Source organism: Carcharodon carcharias, chromosome 19 (genome assembly GCF_017639515.1).
Source record: "Carcharodon carcharias isolate sCarCar2 chromosome 19, sCarCar2.pri, whole genome shotgun sequence".
Classification (NCBI taxonomy): Eukaryota; Metazoa; Chordata; class Chondrichthyes; order Lamniformes; family Lamnidae; genus Carcharodon; species Carcharodon carcharias.
Window position 1 is genome coordinate 95,131,766 of NC_054485.1, and position 19,179 is coordinate 95,150,944.

The 19,179-nt window shown below is 44.8% G+C and overlaps 1 protein-coding gene across 1 annotated transcript in view; it reads right to left on the reverse strand.

The window, feature by feature from the left end:
- Positions 1 to 19,179, reverse strand: part of LOC121291884 — a 40,234-nt gene that overhangs the window by 15,267 nt on the left and 5,788 nt on the right. Inside the window, exons 3-7 of the mRNA XM_041213532.1 lie at positions 14,446 to 14,562; positions 6,695 to 6,799; positions 5,443 to 5,568; positions 5,262 to 5,357; positions 158 to 256 (exon numbers count right to left, since the gene is read on the reverse strand). Of these exons, the coding sequence (XP_041069466.1) occupies positions 158 to 256; positions 5,262 to 5,357; positions 5,443 to 5,568; positions 6,695 to 6,799; positions 14,446 to 14,562 (543 nt within the window). The remainder of the gene's footprint in view (positions 1 to 157; positions 257 to 5,261; positions 5,358 to 5,442; positions 5,569 to 6,694; positions 6,800 to 14,445; positions 14,563 to 19,179) is intronic.

Here is a 19,179-nt window from a genome sequence, read left to right on the forward strand (position 1 = left end):
TGAAGGGGCAGAATGGGTAATGTACTCAAGGTTTCTTTGCAATTGTTCCATTTTGAAAATTAAAGTGATAGCAGAATCACTGATTAAAGCTTTCCTTATAATGGAATTCCTCAGAAAGTGACTAGATGGGTGAATCCTTGGATTCATGGATACTTACAGCACCAGATCGCAGAGATCACCGTTGGGAATATCACACAGGTGACCAATATGGGGACCAGTATGGTCCAGGTTAAAAAGGTGACACTGCAACCTTGATCTGAAAATGTATAACAGTGAAAACATTGAGTTAATTCACACAAAGTATCTCCATATCCTACTTGCATTTATATAGCAACTTTAACATAGTAAAATATCCCAATATCTCTAAACAGGAGGGATATCAAACAAAATTTGACACTGAGCTACATAAGAAAAGTTAAGGCAGGTGACTAAAACTTGTTTAAAGCAGTAGGTTTTAAGGAACATCTTAAAGGGGGAGGAGAGATGCAGAGGTTTAGAGAAAGAATTCCAGAGCTTACGGTCTAGGAAGCTGAAATCATGGCCTACAGTGGTGGAGTGATTAAAATGGGGAGGTGCAAAAAGCCAGAATTGGACACATTCCATTTTTTAAACACCTTGGGAGAGATTCTCCTCCTCAGCACAGGGTGAAAGAGCTGGGTGTGGTAGACATGATCACCACAGATTCAGGCACTGGCTGCTCATGATCTGAAGTTGAGCAATTTCAAGTGAATAAAGCATCTGATTCTTCAAGTCACAATAATTCACTCCGCCCAAGCTCTCACTCCCAGCACTGAAGAGGAAAATCCATCTTTTGATCAGAGACCGTTCTTTTAACAACTTTCCTCCTTCTGTGAATCCTTCCTATCTCAATAACTGTCAGTCGTGACTCTCACCTCAGAGTCAGGAGGTCGTGGGTTCCAGCCCCGCTCTAAAGACTTGAGCACAAAGTCTAGTCTGACGCTCCAGTGCAGTGCTCAGAGAGGACTGAGGCTTCAGGACAAGGTGTAAAACCAAAGGCCCTGTTTGCCCTCTAAGATGGAGATGTAGATCCCAAGAAAAGGAATATTAAAGGGTACAGGAAGCTAGTGGGAGAATGGGATCAGTGGTCTAGTGCTATTGATGCAAACTTGTTGAGCCAGACAAACAGTTTCTATGCTGGGATATTCTATGATCACACAAGCCCAAAGGTGGACTGAAGTCTAAATATCTTTCCAGAAACCCCTGTAAAGAAAGCCAGTGTCAATCGTAGTGTTTTGGGGTGGAATTTTACGGCCCCACCTACCATTCCTGCCGAAGTCAATGGAATTTTGAGCGGCCCACTGCCTTTTACGGCTGCAACCCCACCCCTCCCCCTCCAGTGATGGGGCTGTAAAATTCTGCCTTGCATTCCCTCGGCCTCAGGGAGGCTGAGAAGGGTACCCTGACGTTTGGCCAGCCCAGGTCTAAATATGTTTTGCCCAGGCTTGAGCCCTGGAAAGGACACCCTAGTTTCACTGCAGAGCATTAACGCAACACGGGCGACTGCAGTTACAAGCGATAAGCCCAACTCAGTTGGTTACAGGCTGCCTCCGATGGTGGGAGGGACCATTGTGTTCCGCCCACCCCAAGTCGGGAAGCACCTAAGAGGAAGGTGCTGACTCGCCACAGTCCATCTGCTTCAATAGCTGCTTGAAGTTTAGAGTTTCTACGAAACAAGTGGATGGAATCCATCGCAAGCAAGCAAACAAGTCGGAAAGAAAAAGATGCCAACTCTTCGATTGGCAGGCTGGAACATCAGGACCCTGTGTACGGGACTGACCGATGACTTGCTGCTGGTCAATAATGCCCACAAGACAGCTGTGATCAACATGGAACTTGATAGGCATTGACATTGCTCCCTTATATTGTTCAGGCCCGCCAAGAGTGGATCGCTGAAAGACATTAAACATTCATCTGGCAGGGGAAGAAGTCAGGGGAAACGTGTGAACAAGGTGTGGGCTTCATTGTAGAGAACTCGTGATATAACCCCTCACAAATGCTTCAGGCCATGTTCTCACCATTCAGCACTCAACGCAAACAGGGCCAGTTATCCTCAAGATGATCTATGCTCCAATTCTGTGCTCCACTACACAGGCAAAAGACTAATTCTATGAGGAGCTTGACACTGCTATATGCAGAATCCCTAGGCCAGAAAATCTTTAGCTACTGGGGGATTTCAATGGAAGAGTGGGCACAGATCATGAGGTATAGCCCTTCTGCCTCAGACATCATGACCTGGGAAAGGTAAATGAGAATGGACAGAGACTACTTGAGCTTTGCTGCTGCTACCATGACCTTTGTGAAACTAATATCTTCTTTCAGAACAAACTATGTCACAAAGTGTCCTGGAGATATCCAAGATCAGGGCATTGGCACCAGCTGGGTCTGATCGTCATTAAACGTGACCCTCTGAACAGCATTCGCAACACACACAGCCACCACAAAGCTCACTGTGGTACAGATCACTCCTTGGTGTACACCAGGGTTAGGATGCAACCTTTGAAGCTTTTTCATTCTAAGCAGAAGTGCCATCCTCGTATCAATGTTGGCCATGCCTCCCACCCTGACAAAAAAAACCTCAATTCCATTGAATAGGTGCTCTCTGACATTCCCACAGAGTGCAGAAGCAAAATAAAACATCCTTCCAGGCACCTCCTACCATACATCACTCACAACATCCGCGATTACAAAAGGGATCCAAGCATGGAGAGCTGCTTGAAGTCCAACATTGGTGCAGCAGCGGCTACTGGTTATATCTTTGGCACAAATACCCAGATGTATGTATGAAGGGATGAAAAAGGCAACAGGTCCATCAGCAAAGAAAGCAACGCCATTGAAAACAAAGGCAGGGGACGTCATCACTGACTGAAATGAACAGTTGGAGAGATGAGCGGAACACGACCTTGAGTTGCACTCTAGGGAGAACAGTTCTCAGCGAGCAATCTCTAGACAGCATAAAGAGCCTGCCTGTCATGGCAAAGCTGAATATCAAACCCACAGTGGAGAGACCTAACAAAGCTATTGACTTGCTTGCTATAGGCAAAGTTCCTCATGCTGAGGCTATACTACCTGAACTCATTAAGCGCAAAAAACCAGCATTCCTGCACCATCTGCACAAGCCTCTCTGTCCCTGCTGGAGGGAAGTGGGGGGGGTGGGGGGGGGGGGGGCGCGGCGGTGCGCAGTAACCCATGATATGCCTGAGGCAAAGGTTGTGAGCCTACAAGAGCAAGGATGACCACACTGATTGCAACAACTATCGAGGCATCACCCTGCTGAGCATTGTGGGAAATGTATTTGCCAGCATCCACAGTATTTTGCTTTTATTACAAGATATTTGTCTGTGTTGCTTGTGTCACACTGACTTAATAAATCTACCCCAAATCCCAGTGTGGTTTCAGAACTGGAAGATTTACAACTAACATGATCTTCTCAGTCGGGCATCTGCAAGAGAAATGGCATGAATAAAAGAGATGTCTGTATATTGCCTTCATTGATATCACCAAGGCTTTCGACCACGTGGGCAGAGGTGGGCGGCCTTTTAAGAGAAAACAGGCTGCCTGCCGATGCTGTTCAATGCGAGCTCCTGTTTGCATGACAACACGATGGAGAAGGTCACCTATGATGGGCAACAACAGACCCTTTTGGATCTACAGTGAGGTCCATCAGGGCTGTCTTCTGGTACTGACACTCTTGGCATGTTCTTCTCTTTGCTGCTGTCTTATGCCTTCAGGTCATCTACAGAGGGTGTCTACTTACATACCAGAACTGACATAAAGCTGTCAGCCTTGCTGGCCTGAGATGCAAGACAAAGATATGCCTTGGCATCATGAGAGAGTTGTTCTGTGCTGATGATGCGGCACTAGCATGCCATACTGAGGAACAACCGCAGCAGCAAATGAACAGCACCTCTCATGAAAGTAATGAGTTTGGTTTGACCACGTGCATCAGGAAGGCAAATGTCATGGTCCAGGATGTTGCCATACCATCACCTATCAATATTGACAATGTGATGCTCAAAATTGTAGATAGCTTCACATACCTAGGCTCTAAAATCACCAGCAATCTGTCACTTAAAGCTGAAATCAACACAGGCAGCCCAAAAGCTGCAGTAGTTATGTCCAAGCTGAGTGAGAGAGTGTGGAACAACAGCAATCTGACTGAGAACTTCAATCTGTGTGTCTATCAAGTGTGCAGCCTCAGTGCACCCCTCTATAGTGCTGAGATCTGGGCAATGCTAGGCAGCAGAAAAGGCTGAACAATTATCATCTTTGCTGCCTTACATATAAGCTTGACATTTTTTGGCAGAACAAGGTCACCAACTTGGAGGTCTTAGAGCATGCTAATTCCATCAGCATGCACACATTGCGATCCCCGCTTTTGGCTGGGGTGGATTTGCAACCTACCTCCTTGCCCTACCTATGGTGGAGGTTGTGGTACTGTAGGTCAGATTTGCCTCTGGACAGAGGAGGAAATACTAACAAGCCATCTTCTGTGTTTTTACTAATTCATTGAGACAATAGACCCAGGTTCCCACATCACTAATTCACTCCTGGGTGACTGTCTATCAGGTATTCTTCAAGTGGAGAATGCTGCCTGACAACTATCCAAAGCTTCCTGCTGCTGGTCTTAACTAAGTCCCTTCACCAGTTATCCTGGCATATGTTGAAGTACTGTCTCAGGTTAACCCTTTCTCGTGTAATGTCCTCACAAAGAGGGGTGCCAACCTAATTTATTGGGCAGGAAACCCATGGGAATGAGTGAAATACCAGATTTAGACACTGCTCAAGTTTGTTTCTTATTGATTTCAATATGATATGGAATTGTCTCCTCAGAACATCACTGAATGGCCATCAAGATTGGGAATCCAGCCAATTTTACCCTTCCTCATTTGGGTTGGAAGGTGATGGAGTGAGGTTGGGGCGGCACTGAAGTCTAGCCCAAATGAGGAAGGGTAAAATTGGCTGGATTCCCAATCCTGATGGCCATTCAGTGATGTTCTGAGGAGCCAATTTCATATCATATTGAAGTCAATGGAGAACAAAGTTGAGCAGTATGTAAATCTGGTATTTCACTGCTGCTGCCAGATCAAGAGTTACTTATTCAATGCAAACCTGGGTTCTTTCTATTCCACAAGGTTCAGCCGTTCATAGGAGAAACTTACTGAAAACTTTCAGATTACACAGAAGCGAATTCAATTGGTTGAAATGTTATGAAGAGTAATGAAGGGTTTCAGCAAACTCACTGTTCTGCTGAATCTCTTCCGCTAGGGTGGGGATTGAGATGACGATCACAGTCAAGGAGCATATGAGACTGCTTGCATCAAGTGAAACTCGAAAACCTGTCAAGTGATGTGATGATTTAGATGGTGTGTGGTTTCATTTTTAAGATTGCAAATTTTTTTAGATAAGGAAACTGCTCTTTACCTGAACGTTTCAGGAACTCCTTGATGCACAGACAGCCCAGGTTCCAAGTGGCTATGGTGGCAGTTAAGGCCAAAACTAGCAGGATGACCCCAACGATTAAAGCCACCACAGCCACAAAGGAAGCACCTGTACCAATGATCCAAAATAATGGTTGTTAATATACATATTACTTAATGAGAGATTAAACTAACATGGTGCACCAATGTTCTTGCCCCACCCTAGCTCACATATTTTATATATTTGTTCTGGGGTTAAGTTAGTGAGGCTGCATTAATTCCCCATTCCTCATTGACCGAGGAGTGAAGAGGTGGATCTTCTACCAGGAATGCCGATGTCTTTGTTCTGCTGGAGCTCTCCAACAACACCACAAGCATGGTGTTGTTAGGTAGGGAACTCCAGGACACAAACCCAGTGACATTTGTATATGCTGACATTGTGATGTTATTGTTACTAGAGGTACATGCTGACATTGTGATATCACCATTACTAGGAGGTTACATACTGACATTGTGATGTCACCACTACTCGGGGGACATGCCAATATTATGATCTCTCCATTATTAGAAGTGTACCTGACATTCTGATGTCACCGTTACCAGGAGTGCCCATGCCCACATTGTGATGTCACAGGTACTAGGTGTGTACATGCTGACATTGATACGTCACCGTTACTAAGGGGAACATGCTGACATTGTGATGTCACCATTACTAGGAGTGTACTTATTTACATTGTGATGTGGCTGTTACTAGGAGTTTGCAGGCTCATGTTGTGATGTCACACCTACTAGCAGTATACAAGCTGATGCTCTAATATTATTGTGCATTTGCTGACATTTTGATGTCATTATTACTAGGTTTGTGCAAGCTTACATTGTGATGTCACCATTACTAGGGATGTACATGCTGACATGCTGATGTTACCATTATTAGGGGTGTAACGTGCTGACACCCTGAAGTAATTAATGATGGGAACTAAGGTGCCACACTTTATCTCTCTGCTGCTGAGACTGCTTTTTTAAGCTGTGGGAAGACCAGTGACTGACACTAATAAGGTCTTCCTGGACATCAGCCCACAAAACCTAACAGGTTTACCTGCACCTGGCAGAGGGTTGTATTGGGCAGTCTATATGAAGAGGATTACTATGTATTGACTTAGCTATTCATTCTTTTCCAGTTACCCTGCAGAATACTGGCCTACCTTGTCTTAACTGATCATTTTCACATAAATAAAGAATATTTTATGTACACGTACCTTTAATTGCAATCCAGGATATGAGAGCAATGACAATGGCAACAAGAGACAGAATGTTACTAATCAGCAGGATCAGAAACCAACGTCTGACATTCATCACAGATGCTAAGGGGAAATGAACAAGAACATTAAAATTGTTTGAAACCCACTGTAACCTACGAACAGCAGATCTATGAGAAGGTGAATTACACATTCAACAATGGACAGCTGATAAATGGTAACAGTGCTGGTCTCTGGGTTGCACAGGCTGCAGGCCATACTGGTATCACAGTCATGGGGCAAACCAGCCACTTATCAATGGACCACACATTAGGGCAGTAGAACGAAGGAGCTCCATGAGCTTACTCACACCAGGTGTATGTGGAGGCACCAATGAGAGCAAAATAACACACCATCTGGTTAGGAACTTCTGGACACAATTTACATGCAGGATCCAATTTTATAAGGTGCACCACAAATTGCACACCTTGCCCGGAGAACAAAATGGCGGGTAGGCCACCAACTTTTCCCCATGTACGTGATCAGTGAGTGATGTTCCCTTTTAGCGGTGTCCACTGCAGATTTGGCCTGCTATAATCATCTCACGATCTCAAGACTTAAAGTTTATATTGTTGTGAATAATATGAGGCAAGTGTCTACAGTACTGATTCTCAATTGCTATATCCAAATTATACTGTTTGGCAGTGAAATCTGTTCTGATGATTGGAAATAGGACATAAATGTGCCTGGATGTTTATAGATATAGGCAGAAGTCCACTCCTGGATGGAAAGTTTAACTACTCTTGAGAGTGCAGACAGGACTGTCCAAATGCTCAGAGCCTAAAACATGTGCTTTGTCTAAGGGTTAAGGATGCACAGGAGCTCTGCTGCTAATTCAAAAGCGAAATACAGTGTAAATAGGAAATCTGAAATTAAAACAGAAAATACTGGTAACATTCAACAGGTTTGACGGCATCTCTGGAGAGAGAAACTGAGTTCAGCTTTCGTATCAACATTTTCTACACTGGGGAGACAAAATGCAGTCTGGGTGAGCAGTGTGTGGACCATCTTCATTCAGTCCATACGCCTGATCCCAAGCTTCTGGTGGACAAGTCCTTTAATTCTCCACCTACCCCGCACTCTGACATCTCTGTCCTCGGCCCCCTGCCGGGTTTCAATGAAGCTCAATGTAAGCTCGAGGAACAGCTCCTCATCCACCAGTAAGGGACCTTACAGCCTTCTGGACCCAACTGGAATTCAACAATCTCACACTATAACATCTGCCCCCATTTGTTTCCTTCTTTGCTGATTTTCTCTCTTCCTTTTCCCTTTTCTAGATAGCAGCTATGCCACACCTCCTCAAAACAAACCTATTGTTTCATTATTTGTCCCGCACGCTCCCTTTGGCCATGGACCATGAAACTTATTGTCATTTAATCTCTCCTGCACTCCATCGTATCACAGACCTTCCTTTTTGTTCTTTATTTTCAACCTCCCCCCTTTCATTATTCAAAGCCCATTACATTTCCAATTCTTCCCATTTCTGAGGAAATGTCACAGATGTGAAACATTGGGCAGATCCTTCCTGATGCTGCGGCCATGGCGTTGAAGGTGGAAATTGGGAGCGAGATCAGAGATGAGGGCATTAGGTCTGCATAGTGACACCTTCCAGCCTCAGGACGACCTGACATGTCAGCGTTAGCTGACCAATTAGTCCAACAAAGTGCCCAATGGGTAGGACGGTGAGAACTTGGTTGGGATCTTCCCAGCTTTCGAGCAGGCCGTCACTGAGTGTGGAGCCCGGCAGCTCCGTGGAGGTGGTATCTTGGTGGCAGTCTAGGTGTGGCCATCAGAGTGGGAGGCTCGCTGCCCCGGTAACTGGGCCATGGAGCTGAAAAGCCGCACCCTCAGCCAACACCAATCCTCTGGAGAGGTTTCCCCTTCACTGCAACATCCCTATCTGTCTTGGCCCTCCTTCAACATTTCAAGGGCTCTATTTTGAGTCACTCCTCCCAGTCCCCCAACTGCCTCAGCAGCACCGAACACTCCTGTTAGTTCCATCCACAGCTACAGGCCCTCTGAATGGGCCTAGAGCCTCAGGAACCCTCCCACCACACTTATTTGGATGGCGGAGGTGCAGGCAGCCAATTAGGAGGTCACTTCCTGGAAGATAATGCAGATTTGTGCGGGGTCAGGAGTAGAAATATTTCCAACTCCTGAAGTGAATTTATCAGCAGAAAATTCAGCCATTAACTCTGTTTCTCTCCCCATGGATGCTACCAGGTCTGCAAACTATTTCCTCTTTTTCTGGAAGTAAGCAAGTTGTAGTGGTCCACGTGGGAACCAACAACATAGGTAGGACTAAGAATGAGGTTCTGCGAAGGAAGTATGAGCAGCTCAGCACTAAATTGCAAAGCAGAACCATAAAGGCAATAATTTCTGGATTGCTAACTGAGCCTCAAACAAATTGGCATGGGGTAAATAAGATCAGGGAATTGAATGAGTGGCTCAAAGACTTTGCAAAGGGAATGGGTTTTGATTCATAGGCCACTAGCATCAGTACTGGTGAAAGAGGGAACTATACTGGTGGGACTGCCTGCACCATGCCTGTGCTGGGATAAGGGTCCTGGTGAATTGTATACTTAGGACTCTAGGGAGGGCTTTAGAATAAATAGTGACTGGGGTGTGGGGTGGAAGGATTCACATGAGGGGGAATTTGGAAAGTTAAAGAGAAAGGGCAAGGAAGTAGTGCAGGGTAATGATACAGGTAATGATAGCCAGAGTGTGATACAAGGAACAGAGCGTGCAAGCATAAGTGTGCACCAGCAAATAAGATCCAAGTTAGCAAAAATGGTAAAAAGACAGACTTGAAGGCTGTTCATCTGAATGCTCGCAGCCTTCATAACAAAATAGATGAATTGATAGCAGAAATATTCATAAATGACTAGGATATGACAGCCATTACTGAGACGTGGATGTTAAGTGGCCAACGCTAGGACCTGAATAGTCAAGGATATTTGGCATTTGGAAAGGACAAGGGGAAAGGTAAAGGAGGTGGGATAACCCTGTTAATAAAGAATGAGATCGGTACAAAAGTGAGAAATGATCTTGGTTCAGGAGATTAAGGTGTGGTGCTTAATTTTACTGACCGGCTTTTAAAAAGGCTGCCCCACTGCAATAACACGCTGTGGGTGGCTTAAAAAAGCTGAGGGTTGGACTTCCACACATCAGTGGAAAAGAAGTCCCGCCCTTCCAAGATGCCGGCAAAGCTTATTGGCCAACGGCTCTTGCAGCGCCAGAGCTCAGCAGGGATTACTGCTGGGACTTCAAGGAGTCCTGGCAAGAACATCATGGCGACCGTGCCCTAGTCAGGCATTTTGAGTGGGGAGGGATCGGCTACCAGAAGAGAGAGTTGAGGGGTGTTGTTTGTAGGCAAGATGGGGAGACACAAAAGGGGTGTAGCATCTTGGCAAGTGGGGGGTGGGGGGTGTGGTGGTGGGGGGGAGTTGGGGTGAGAAGAGGGGGGTGCCCCTGATGTGCACCCACCTGCCTTTTTACCAAAACAGAATTACCTGGAAAAACTCAGCAGGTCTGGCAGCATTGGCGGAGAAGAAAAGAATTGACATTTCGAGTCCTCATGACCCTTCGACAGAACTTGAGTTCGAGTATTTTGGACTCGAACTCAAGTTCTGTCGAAGGGTCATGAGGACTCGAAATGTCAACTCTTTTCTTCTCCGCCGATGCTGCCAGACCTGCTGAGTTTTTCCAGGTAATTCTGTTTTTGTTTTTGTTTTGGGTTTCCAGTATCCGCAGTTTTTTTGTTTTTATCTCTGCCTTTTTACCAAATTTGATTTTAAAAAAAAGCCTTCTCACTCTTGCCTGCCATCCATTGCCCAGCATTTTATGCTAGTGGAGGTGCATTGAGGGCCTTAACTGGGCATTATTTGGCCACTTAAGAACCTCTATAGGCATAAGGATGGGCAAGCTAGTCAGTGCCTCATCCACACCCCACAACCCCCGACATGTTATGGGGACCAGGTTGGGGGTGGGTGAGGAGACACTTTGTCTAGTTGCCCAATATATTTTACATGCCCCCAGAAAAACGCTCCTGGTTTGGGGAGTGGTGGAGGGATGGGGTTCGTACAATCCACCCTGCAGAATCAGTTTGGGTGGAGACAAGAAATAGCAAAGGAAAGGAGTCACTGGTTGAGTGGTTTACAGGCTCCCTATCAGTAGCTATACATGACAGGGTGTACATCAAGAAATAATTGGGATTTGCAACAAAGGTACCCCAATAATTGTGAATGGCTTACAAATTAATTGGACAAATCAAATTGGAAATGATACCCTAGAGGCTGAGTTCATAGACTGTATTTGGGACAATTTTTAGAACCATATATTCTGGAATGTGTTAAGGACAAGGTCATGTGTAATGCGACAGTATTAATTAGGGACCTCATAGTAAAGGATCCTCCAGGCAAGAGTGACCATAACATGATGGAATTTCATATTCAGTTTCAGAGTGAGAAATGTGAGTACATAATTAGTGTCTTAAATTTAAATAAAGGCAATTACAAAAATGTGAAGACAGGGCTGGCTAAAGTATACAGGGTAAATAGGTTAAAAGGTTAAGATGGTAGCAAAGCAGCAGCAGACATTTAAGGAAATGTTTCATAATTCTCAAAAAATATATATTCCATTGAGAAAGAAAGACCTTACCAGAAGAATGCACCATCCATGGCTAACTAAGGAAGTTAAGGGTGACATCAAATTGATGGAAAAAATGTACAATGTGAAGGTTAGTAGTGGGGAAGATAATTGGGAAAGTTTTAGAAACCAACAAAGCGTAACTAAAAATATAATAAGAGGGAAAATTGGGATATGAGCAAGAAATAAAAACAGACAGTAAAAGCTTCTATAAATATATAAACAGGAAAAGAGTAGCTCAACTGAGCATTGATCCCTTAGATGGTGAGACTGGAAATTAATAATGGAAAATGAGGGACCAGCAGAGACTTTGAACAGATGTATTTTATGCATTTTCACAGCAGCAAACCAACACAAAAAGCAACCCAAGAATAGTTGAAAATCTAGAGGCAGAAGGGAAGGAGGAACTTAGAATAATCAGTATCACTAGAGAAAGGGCGATGGGAATACTAATGGGACTTAAGTCAAGTCCCCTAGACTGGCCGGCCTGCAATCCTAGGGTCTTAAATGAAGTGACTGCAGAAATAACAGATGCTTTTGTTGTAATGTTCCAAAAAGACTATGGAAAGGCCCCAGCAGATTGGAAAGCCAAAAGTGTAACACCTCTGTTCAAGAAAAGGTGGAAGGAGAGAGCAGGAAACTATAGGACAGTTAGCCTAATGTCCGTCATTCAGAAATTCTAGAATCCATTATTAAAGAGGTGGTAGCAGGACATTTAGAAAATCATAACACAACCGGGCAAAGACCACGTGGTTTTGTGAAAGGAAGGTCATGTTTGACAAATTTATTAGAGTCTTATGAGGAAAGATTGTCCAATCTAGGCTAATATCCAATGGAATTTAGAAGAGTAAGAGGCGACTTGATTGAAACATATAAGATTCTGATTGGTCTTGACAGGGTGGATGTGGAGAGGATGTGTCCCCTTGTGGGACAATCTAGAACTGGAAATCACAGTTTTAAAATAAGGGTCACCCATTTAAAATGGGGATGAGGTGAAATTGTTTCTCTCAAAGGGTCGTGAGTCTTTGGAACTCTCTTCCTGAATATTTTTAAGGCAGAGGTGGATAGATCCTTGGTAAGCGAGTGAGTGACAGGTTATCAGGGGTAGGTGGGAAGCAGATTTCAGGTGACGATCAGGTCAGCCATGATCTTACTAAATATCGGAACAGGCTCGAGGGGCTGAATGGCCTACTCCTGCTCCTTGTTCATATATTTGTATGTTCTTTTGGGCATGTAACAAGCTGGGTAGATAAATGTAGTGTATTTGGATTTCCAAAAGACATTCAATAAGGTGCCACATGAAAGGTTATGACACAAGATAAGCACATATGATGTTGTGGGAGATGTATTAGCATGGATAGAGGACTGGCTAATTGACAGGAAACAGAGAGTCAGGATAAGTGGGTCACTTTCAGATTGGCAACCTGTAACAATTGCAGTGCCGCAGGGATCAGAGCTCAGGTGCTAAATACTTCTGATCCATATTAATGACTAAGATGAAGGAACTAGCTGTTTTGTAGCCAAATTTGCTGACAATACAAATATAGGGAGGAAAGCAAGTTGTGAAGATGGTACAGAGTCTTCAGTGAGATATAGATAGGATAAATGAGCAGGCAAAAATTTGGTAGATAGAATATAATGTGGGAAAATGTGCTGTTGTCCACTTTGACAGGAAGAATAGAAAAGCAGGCTATTATTTAAATGGAGACAGGCTGCAGAATGCTGCAGTACAGAGGGACCTGGGTGTCCTTGTGTATCAATGAATCACAAAAGTAAGCATGCAGGTACAGCAAGTAATTAAGAAACCTAACAGAATATCGGCCTTCATTGCAGAGGGATGAAGTGTAAAAGTGGGGAAGTTTTGCTACAAGTACGCAGGGCCTCGGTGAGACGCACCTGCAGTACTATGTACAGTTTTGGTCATCTTACAGAAGGACATACCTGCATTTGATAAAAGCAAAATACTGCAGAAAATACTGCTCTGTCCAAGAGTCATATGGACGCAAAACGTTAACTCGGTTTCTCTCTCCACAGATTCTGCCAGGGCTGCTGAGTTTTTCCAGCATTTTCTGTTCACTTGCATTGGATGTGGTCCAGAGGAGATTCAGAAGGCTGATTACTTGGATGAATCCAGAACTAGGGGGCACAGTGTTAATAAAAAGTGTCTCCCATTTGAGGTGGAGATGAGGAGGAATTTCTTCTCTCAGAGGATCATTAGTGTTTGGAATGCTCTTTCTCAGAGGGCAGTACAGAGTGGGTCATTGAATATATTTCAAGGCTGAGTTAGACATATTTTTCATTGATAGGGAGGTCAAAGGTTATGAGACACAAGCAGGAAACTGGAGCTAAGGCCACATCCAATCCGCCATGATTTATTGACTATCGGAGCAGGTACAATGGAGCAGATTGGCCTACTCCTATTTTTTATGTTCTTATTTTTTTTTATTAAAGGCTACTGCTAACTCCTGAGCCAGCTTCAAGGGACATCTAGCACTAAATCCAAGGCAAACTCTTATACCAGATCCATAGGAGGCCCCATACCATCAGGTCCAAGGGAAAACCCCTCCCATAGCAAAGCCAATGGACAGCCGTCTTCCTGATCCAAGGGAGAGGCCTGCTATCTGGGCTGGAGGGTAACCCCTGCCATCGCCAGTACCTCCAAGATCGTAGGAGACCCTTATCCAATGTCATAAACCCACTTGGCAATACACTGGAGCTTGACTGCAGGTAGTGTTACACACACAGGTGAACTGAAACTGCCAGCTCACAAGGATATTTCACCCACTCCTCCCCTTTACAGTCAGGTAAGGGGAAACTCAGAATTAGATTAACTCTTCATTGTTAATTTGAAGTGCAAACCACATCACAACAATAAAAGAGTAGCATAATTGCACTTGACAGGGCAAAGGGATGGGGTGAAATTGATTAGTCCCTTTCCCAATCTCTTTAGAGTAAGTACATGTTTTTGTTAAAAGCTCAAAATTAGTCAAAAATAACTTAAATATTATTTCATAGCCTCCTCTTTAAGTGCATATTTAATATCCATTAGATTCATTGACAGATACCTTGCCTGGTCTCTCCCTTCAACCAGCACAGAACCATTATTCCAAGGAAAGCTCCTGTAGAAAACATCAGTCCTATGATCGATGCAGCAACAATTATTATCTGCTCTGGTGAAATGCCTATAATGAAAAGAAAACACAATTAACAAAACTGAACACATGGAACCTTAGAAAATGACATGAAAACTGTCAATTGTCACAACAAACAATATTTCACTGATGACCTTCAGAGAAGGGAATCTGCCTCCCCTGACTTGGGTCTGGTCTATATGTGGCTTTAAGCCCAACCACATATCACTGACTCTTCATACTCTTTGACGTGAGCTCACTATTTGCTGAATGGTTATGGAAACCAAGATTTGGTGATGCATTTCTCGGATGCCTTCCACAAGTGTTCACCTCCAGGGTTTCAAACCCTCCTTCCAATGTTCCTCTCCCCTGGATCGCCACATGCACTCAAACTTTACCTTCCACACACTCTCTCAGATACTCAGCTGTGCCAACAGAACACCACTGCTTCACATGCCCATAGTAAGGAGTCACCAACCTTTGGTTGTCTCCTTGGATCTTCTAGCTCCTCGCAAGCCTATTTTGCTTTACTTCTGTGTCCTTCAGGTTTCTCCCTTTAAGCTTGGAGCCTTCTTTTGCTCCTCACTTTTAACTTCACTTAACAGGACATTTTCCAGATTCCTGTTCTTTTCCTTTAACTAGAATGTCTTCTTGGGCCCCCTTCCTTTCTGTACCACTCCTTGGCTTTGGGACCTTTTGATTCTTTTGGGAAATCTGCTCTCTGCAGTTCCCTCTGCTGTGTCTAGCTTCTCCTGGCTCCTAGTTTCTAAAACTAAACTAAACGGAACCAAAACACTGCTGTTCTGTCTCTCCCTGTGTCTGTGGGCCCCCTGTTGCTAGGCAGCAGCCCAGCTTTTCTACTTCAGGAGTCATGAAACCTCATTGGATTGCAGGTATACAAACAAACCTACAGACTTGCAGGCAACTTTTAAAATGAAAAAAAAACTCAATTTCCCCCTTTCTTAACACCAATACAGAAATACAAATTAACCTTAGACTTAAAACTAAAACTCATTCCTAACACCCACAAATACAACTTACTTAAACTACCTCTAGTTCCTAAAAGAAGGACTAAGTGAACTTATCCAAAGCAAAAAATAAATAACTTGCGAACAGTCGCTTGGTAGTACAGAACTTGAATATTGCTGAAAAGAGAGACATGTTGCTGAAAATTTTTGACTTGCACTCATCAGGACAAATGAAAGAATGCCAAATTTCAAATAATCACAATAATTTATACTACAGGAGAAAAGGGTGCTTATCAGTTGGCAAGTCGACTCTGATTGGCCAAGTCGTTGACATGGAGAAAATAATGGGAAACTATAGGGACCCCAAGCTCCTGGGAAAGTCAATAAAGGTGCAAGGCTTGAACATTTTCTTTTCTCAGGGAATGGGTCCCTACGTACGTCGCTTCTAGCAAGTGTCAATGAAACATGTCATGAACTTGACCGATTATCTTATATTTGTTGTCAATGTAGCTATTATTACATTCAGGATTGTTCAGCAGGTACTGCCCAACTGTGGAATTATGTCTGACAGCATTGGAAGGTTGAGTAGTCTTTCGCCGCCTATTACGAATAACCTGTAGGGCCTATGTACATACATTGCACCAGCATTGAAATTCATTCAAGATGTTGCTCAGTTGTGTGGTAGACAGAACATCTTCTTGGACTGACAGCAGTCAGTGGAAAATACCACTCAAATAGCTACTGCAGTGTAGCAGCGTGAAACAGCTGCTTAACAAGTTCAAATTGTTGAGATATTTTGCTTTTCCAAGGTAATTTGAGGGAAATTAGGCCCTGTACAGGTCCGAAAGTGGCAGCCTTTGGCCCATTTATATGTTTGTACGATACACAGCGAACAACAATTCGATCAGAATAGCCATTGTCCTGTTGAACATTGACGTTGCTGTAATGATGTTGGCTGTATGATAAATATTCACGGGGACGTAAGGGTGAATGGCCCCACTGATTTTTTTTTAAAACAGTGTCATGGGATCGTTCATGCCCACCTTACGAGGACAGACAAGGCCACGTTTTCCTATCTCACCTGAAAGATGGCAACTTGAACAATGCAGCACTTCTTCAGCACTGCACTGGAGTGTCAGCCTGGATTATGTGCTCAGGTCTCTGCAGCTTGACTTGAGCCCACAGCTTTTGTCTGACTCAGAGAAGAGAGTGCTATAAACTGAGGCACAGTTGACACTTAAGGCAAGGGTCATAGTGAAAAGCAACATAAGGCGAGTTTCGTTGCAGACATACCAGTGATTCATTAAATGCAGTCAAAATACACCCCAGCAGTTAAAGCATTATAGAAACATATTCATCAATGAGGAGTCCTGGGGTGGTGGGAGGAATGGGGATGGCGAAAGCCTCCCCTACTGGGATTCTGACTCAGAAGGCTGAGAGCTACTTATCTGTGGAAAAATTGCAGAGAGGTTGGCTGGATTCCCAGAGTGTGCAAGACTGGAGGATTAAAGTTAGGGTGTACTTACAAGACAGTGATACGATATAAGTGGAATTGAAAAAGTGAAAACTTGTGCCATGAATAACAAAAGCCACCTTCTGTGGTTTCGAAAATGGCATTGAACGTTATTGCCCATTAGTATCTGGACAAAATGGTGCTTGGTACAAGGCTGAATCTGAGCCTGGAGATAAACCCATGGGAGTAGATCCCTGTGTTCCTCTGTCTGGAACTATGTACTTGTTTGTGTGTAGGCGCACAGGAAAATCAGGCGGAGAAGAATAAAGGAACACAGAGTTCTAATGGTGGCAAGCCATCGCTCTGGGCCTTTAGGTGAAGGGCGAGGACATCTGGAGATTGCACAGGCTTACACAAATCTTTACAATATTTGGAGAAGGGACAGGAGGAAAATTGGTCTTGGGTAGTGGCATGAAATGGGTCAATGGTTAATCAGCTTCCTGTTCTACACTGTGCCTGAAATTCTTTTCCATTTTAATATGTGGAAAAGACCATTGGGCATGTTGTAAAATGGGTGGCTGCTTCCCATCGCCCAATTCATGAGGGTGCCCAACAGCAATTTCACCACTAGCTTTAGTCCGATATGTGCTCCCTGGATGTGCCAAAGCTGTAAATCTCCCTGAAACTTCTTTCTTTAACGTTTAATGTGGTTTGTGTTCCATAGTTGAGAGAATCTCACACTCCAAGGGACAACACCACTAACTCTCACACACACACCCTCACATCCCTATCAGGCTCATATCCTCTGAAGTTCACGTCCTCATCCTGTCCTTGGCTCCGCTCACCGTACAAATGTTCCATGCAGTGACATGCGTCCTGCTCACACTCTCTTCATCTGTTTTCATGCAGGAGAAGCTGGCCCACAGCAGCAGGGAGAGGTCTCAGACCAGGAGGGTGGAGTGGCCCACGTTAGATTCCTTACCCACTTTGAGGAGCGAGCCATCGCGCTGACTGTTGAGGATGTAGACTCTGCCTGCGGTGACGGTGATGTCGGTGGTAAACGCCCAAGTGAGGATCCTGCACCACATCATCCCTCTCTCAACACAACTGAGAGTACTCTCGCTCCTGATTTTGACTCTGCCGCCATGTACACATTATCCCTACTTTGGTTCACAGGGAGCTCTGCCAAGTGACCGAAACCCTCAGCCAGCCAGACCCTCAGCTCCATCAAGGCCCCATCTTCAGCCAAGAGGACACCTCCTCCATTGAAGTACTGGTAATAATCAGCCTGGAAGACCCATCACAGCGCTTACCCACACCCTCCACCAGCTCAGAGACACACACCTCAATGGGACCTAGATCTAGATCTAGAGCAGGCTGGGGTTCACCATCTGGTGGTTACCGTGCGGACATGTGTCCGCAGCAGGAGGAGGCAGGTTCATCCGAGCTCCCCGGCACTCGGAGGGCTGCTGGGGAAGAGGCAACTGTGAGGTCCCAGTCAGATGATGAGCCTCTGGATTCGGCCTCCCAGCTCCTCATGGAGAGTCAGCAGAAGGCGGGTAAACATCGCGCAGAGCTGTTGGAAGCCCTCAACGGAGTAGCACGCGAGTCAGAGTAATGATTCCATTTGCTCTCTGATTAAGTGATGCCCACATGTGTGCATATGGAGGTCTTCATGGGAAGGACAGTGAATGCCATGGAGGCACTGGTCTAGCAGAAAGCGGAGATGCGCGCAGACCTGCGATAGCCATGGGTGAGTTGCTGAAGTGACAACACTCAACATCCCTCCAGGTGCTTCTTCCTCTGAAGGGGTCAGGACAGGGCCCTTGGGCACACAAAAGAAGGAGCAGCAGCAGCTGGACACCCCTGGTTCATCCATTCAGGAATCTCAGAGGCTGTCCTCTCCCTCTGTGTCCACTTTGCCTGTGACCCCCTCAATCTCGTCCCCTGTCACCGCAGATGGAGCTGCTGGACCACAGGAGGGCAGCCAAAGCAAGCCTCATGTCCTCGGCTCTCCAAAGGACTCATGCCAAAGTCACCAGAGGCAACAAGGCCAACCATTGCACAGGCTGTCTCCACCCCTGCTGCAGATGTCAGGGCGGCGCCTAGAAGAAGTGGTAGGCCTAGAAAAGTTAAGAATTTCTGACCATGAGTGGATCGACAGGAGAACACATTTTGTCACTTAATAATCTGAAAAAATATTCACTTTCACTGAGTAATGCGTAATGGTGTCTTTCAGCTTCATTT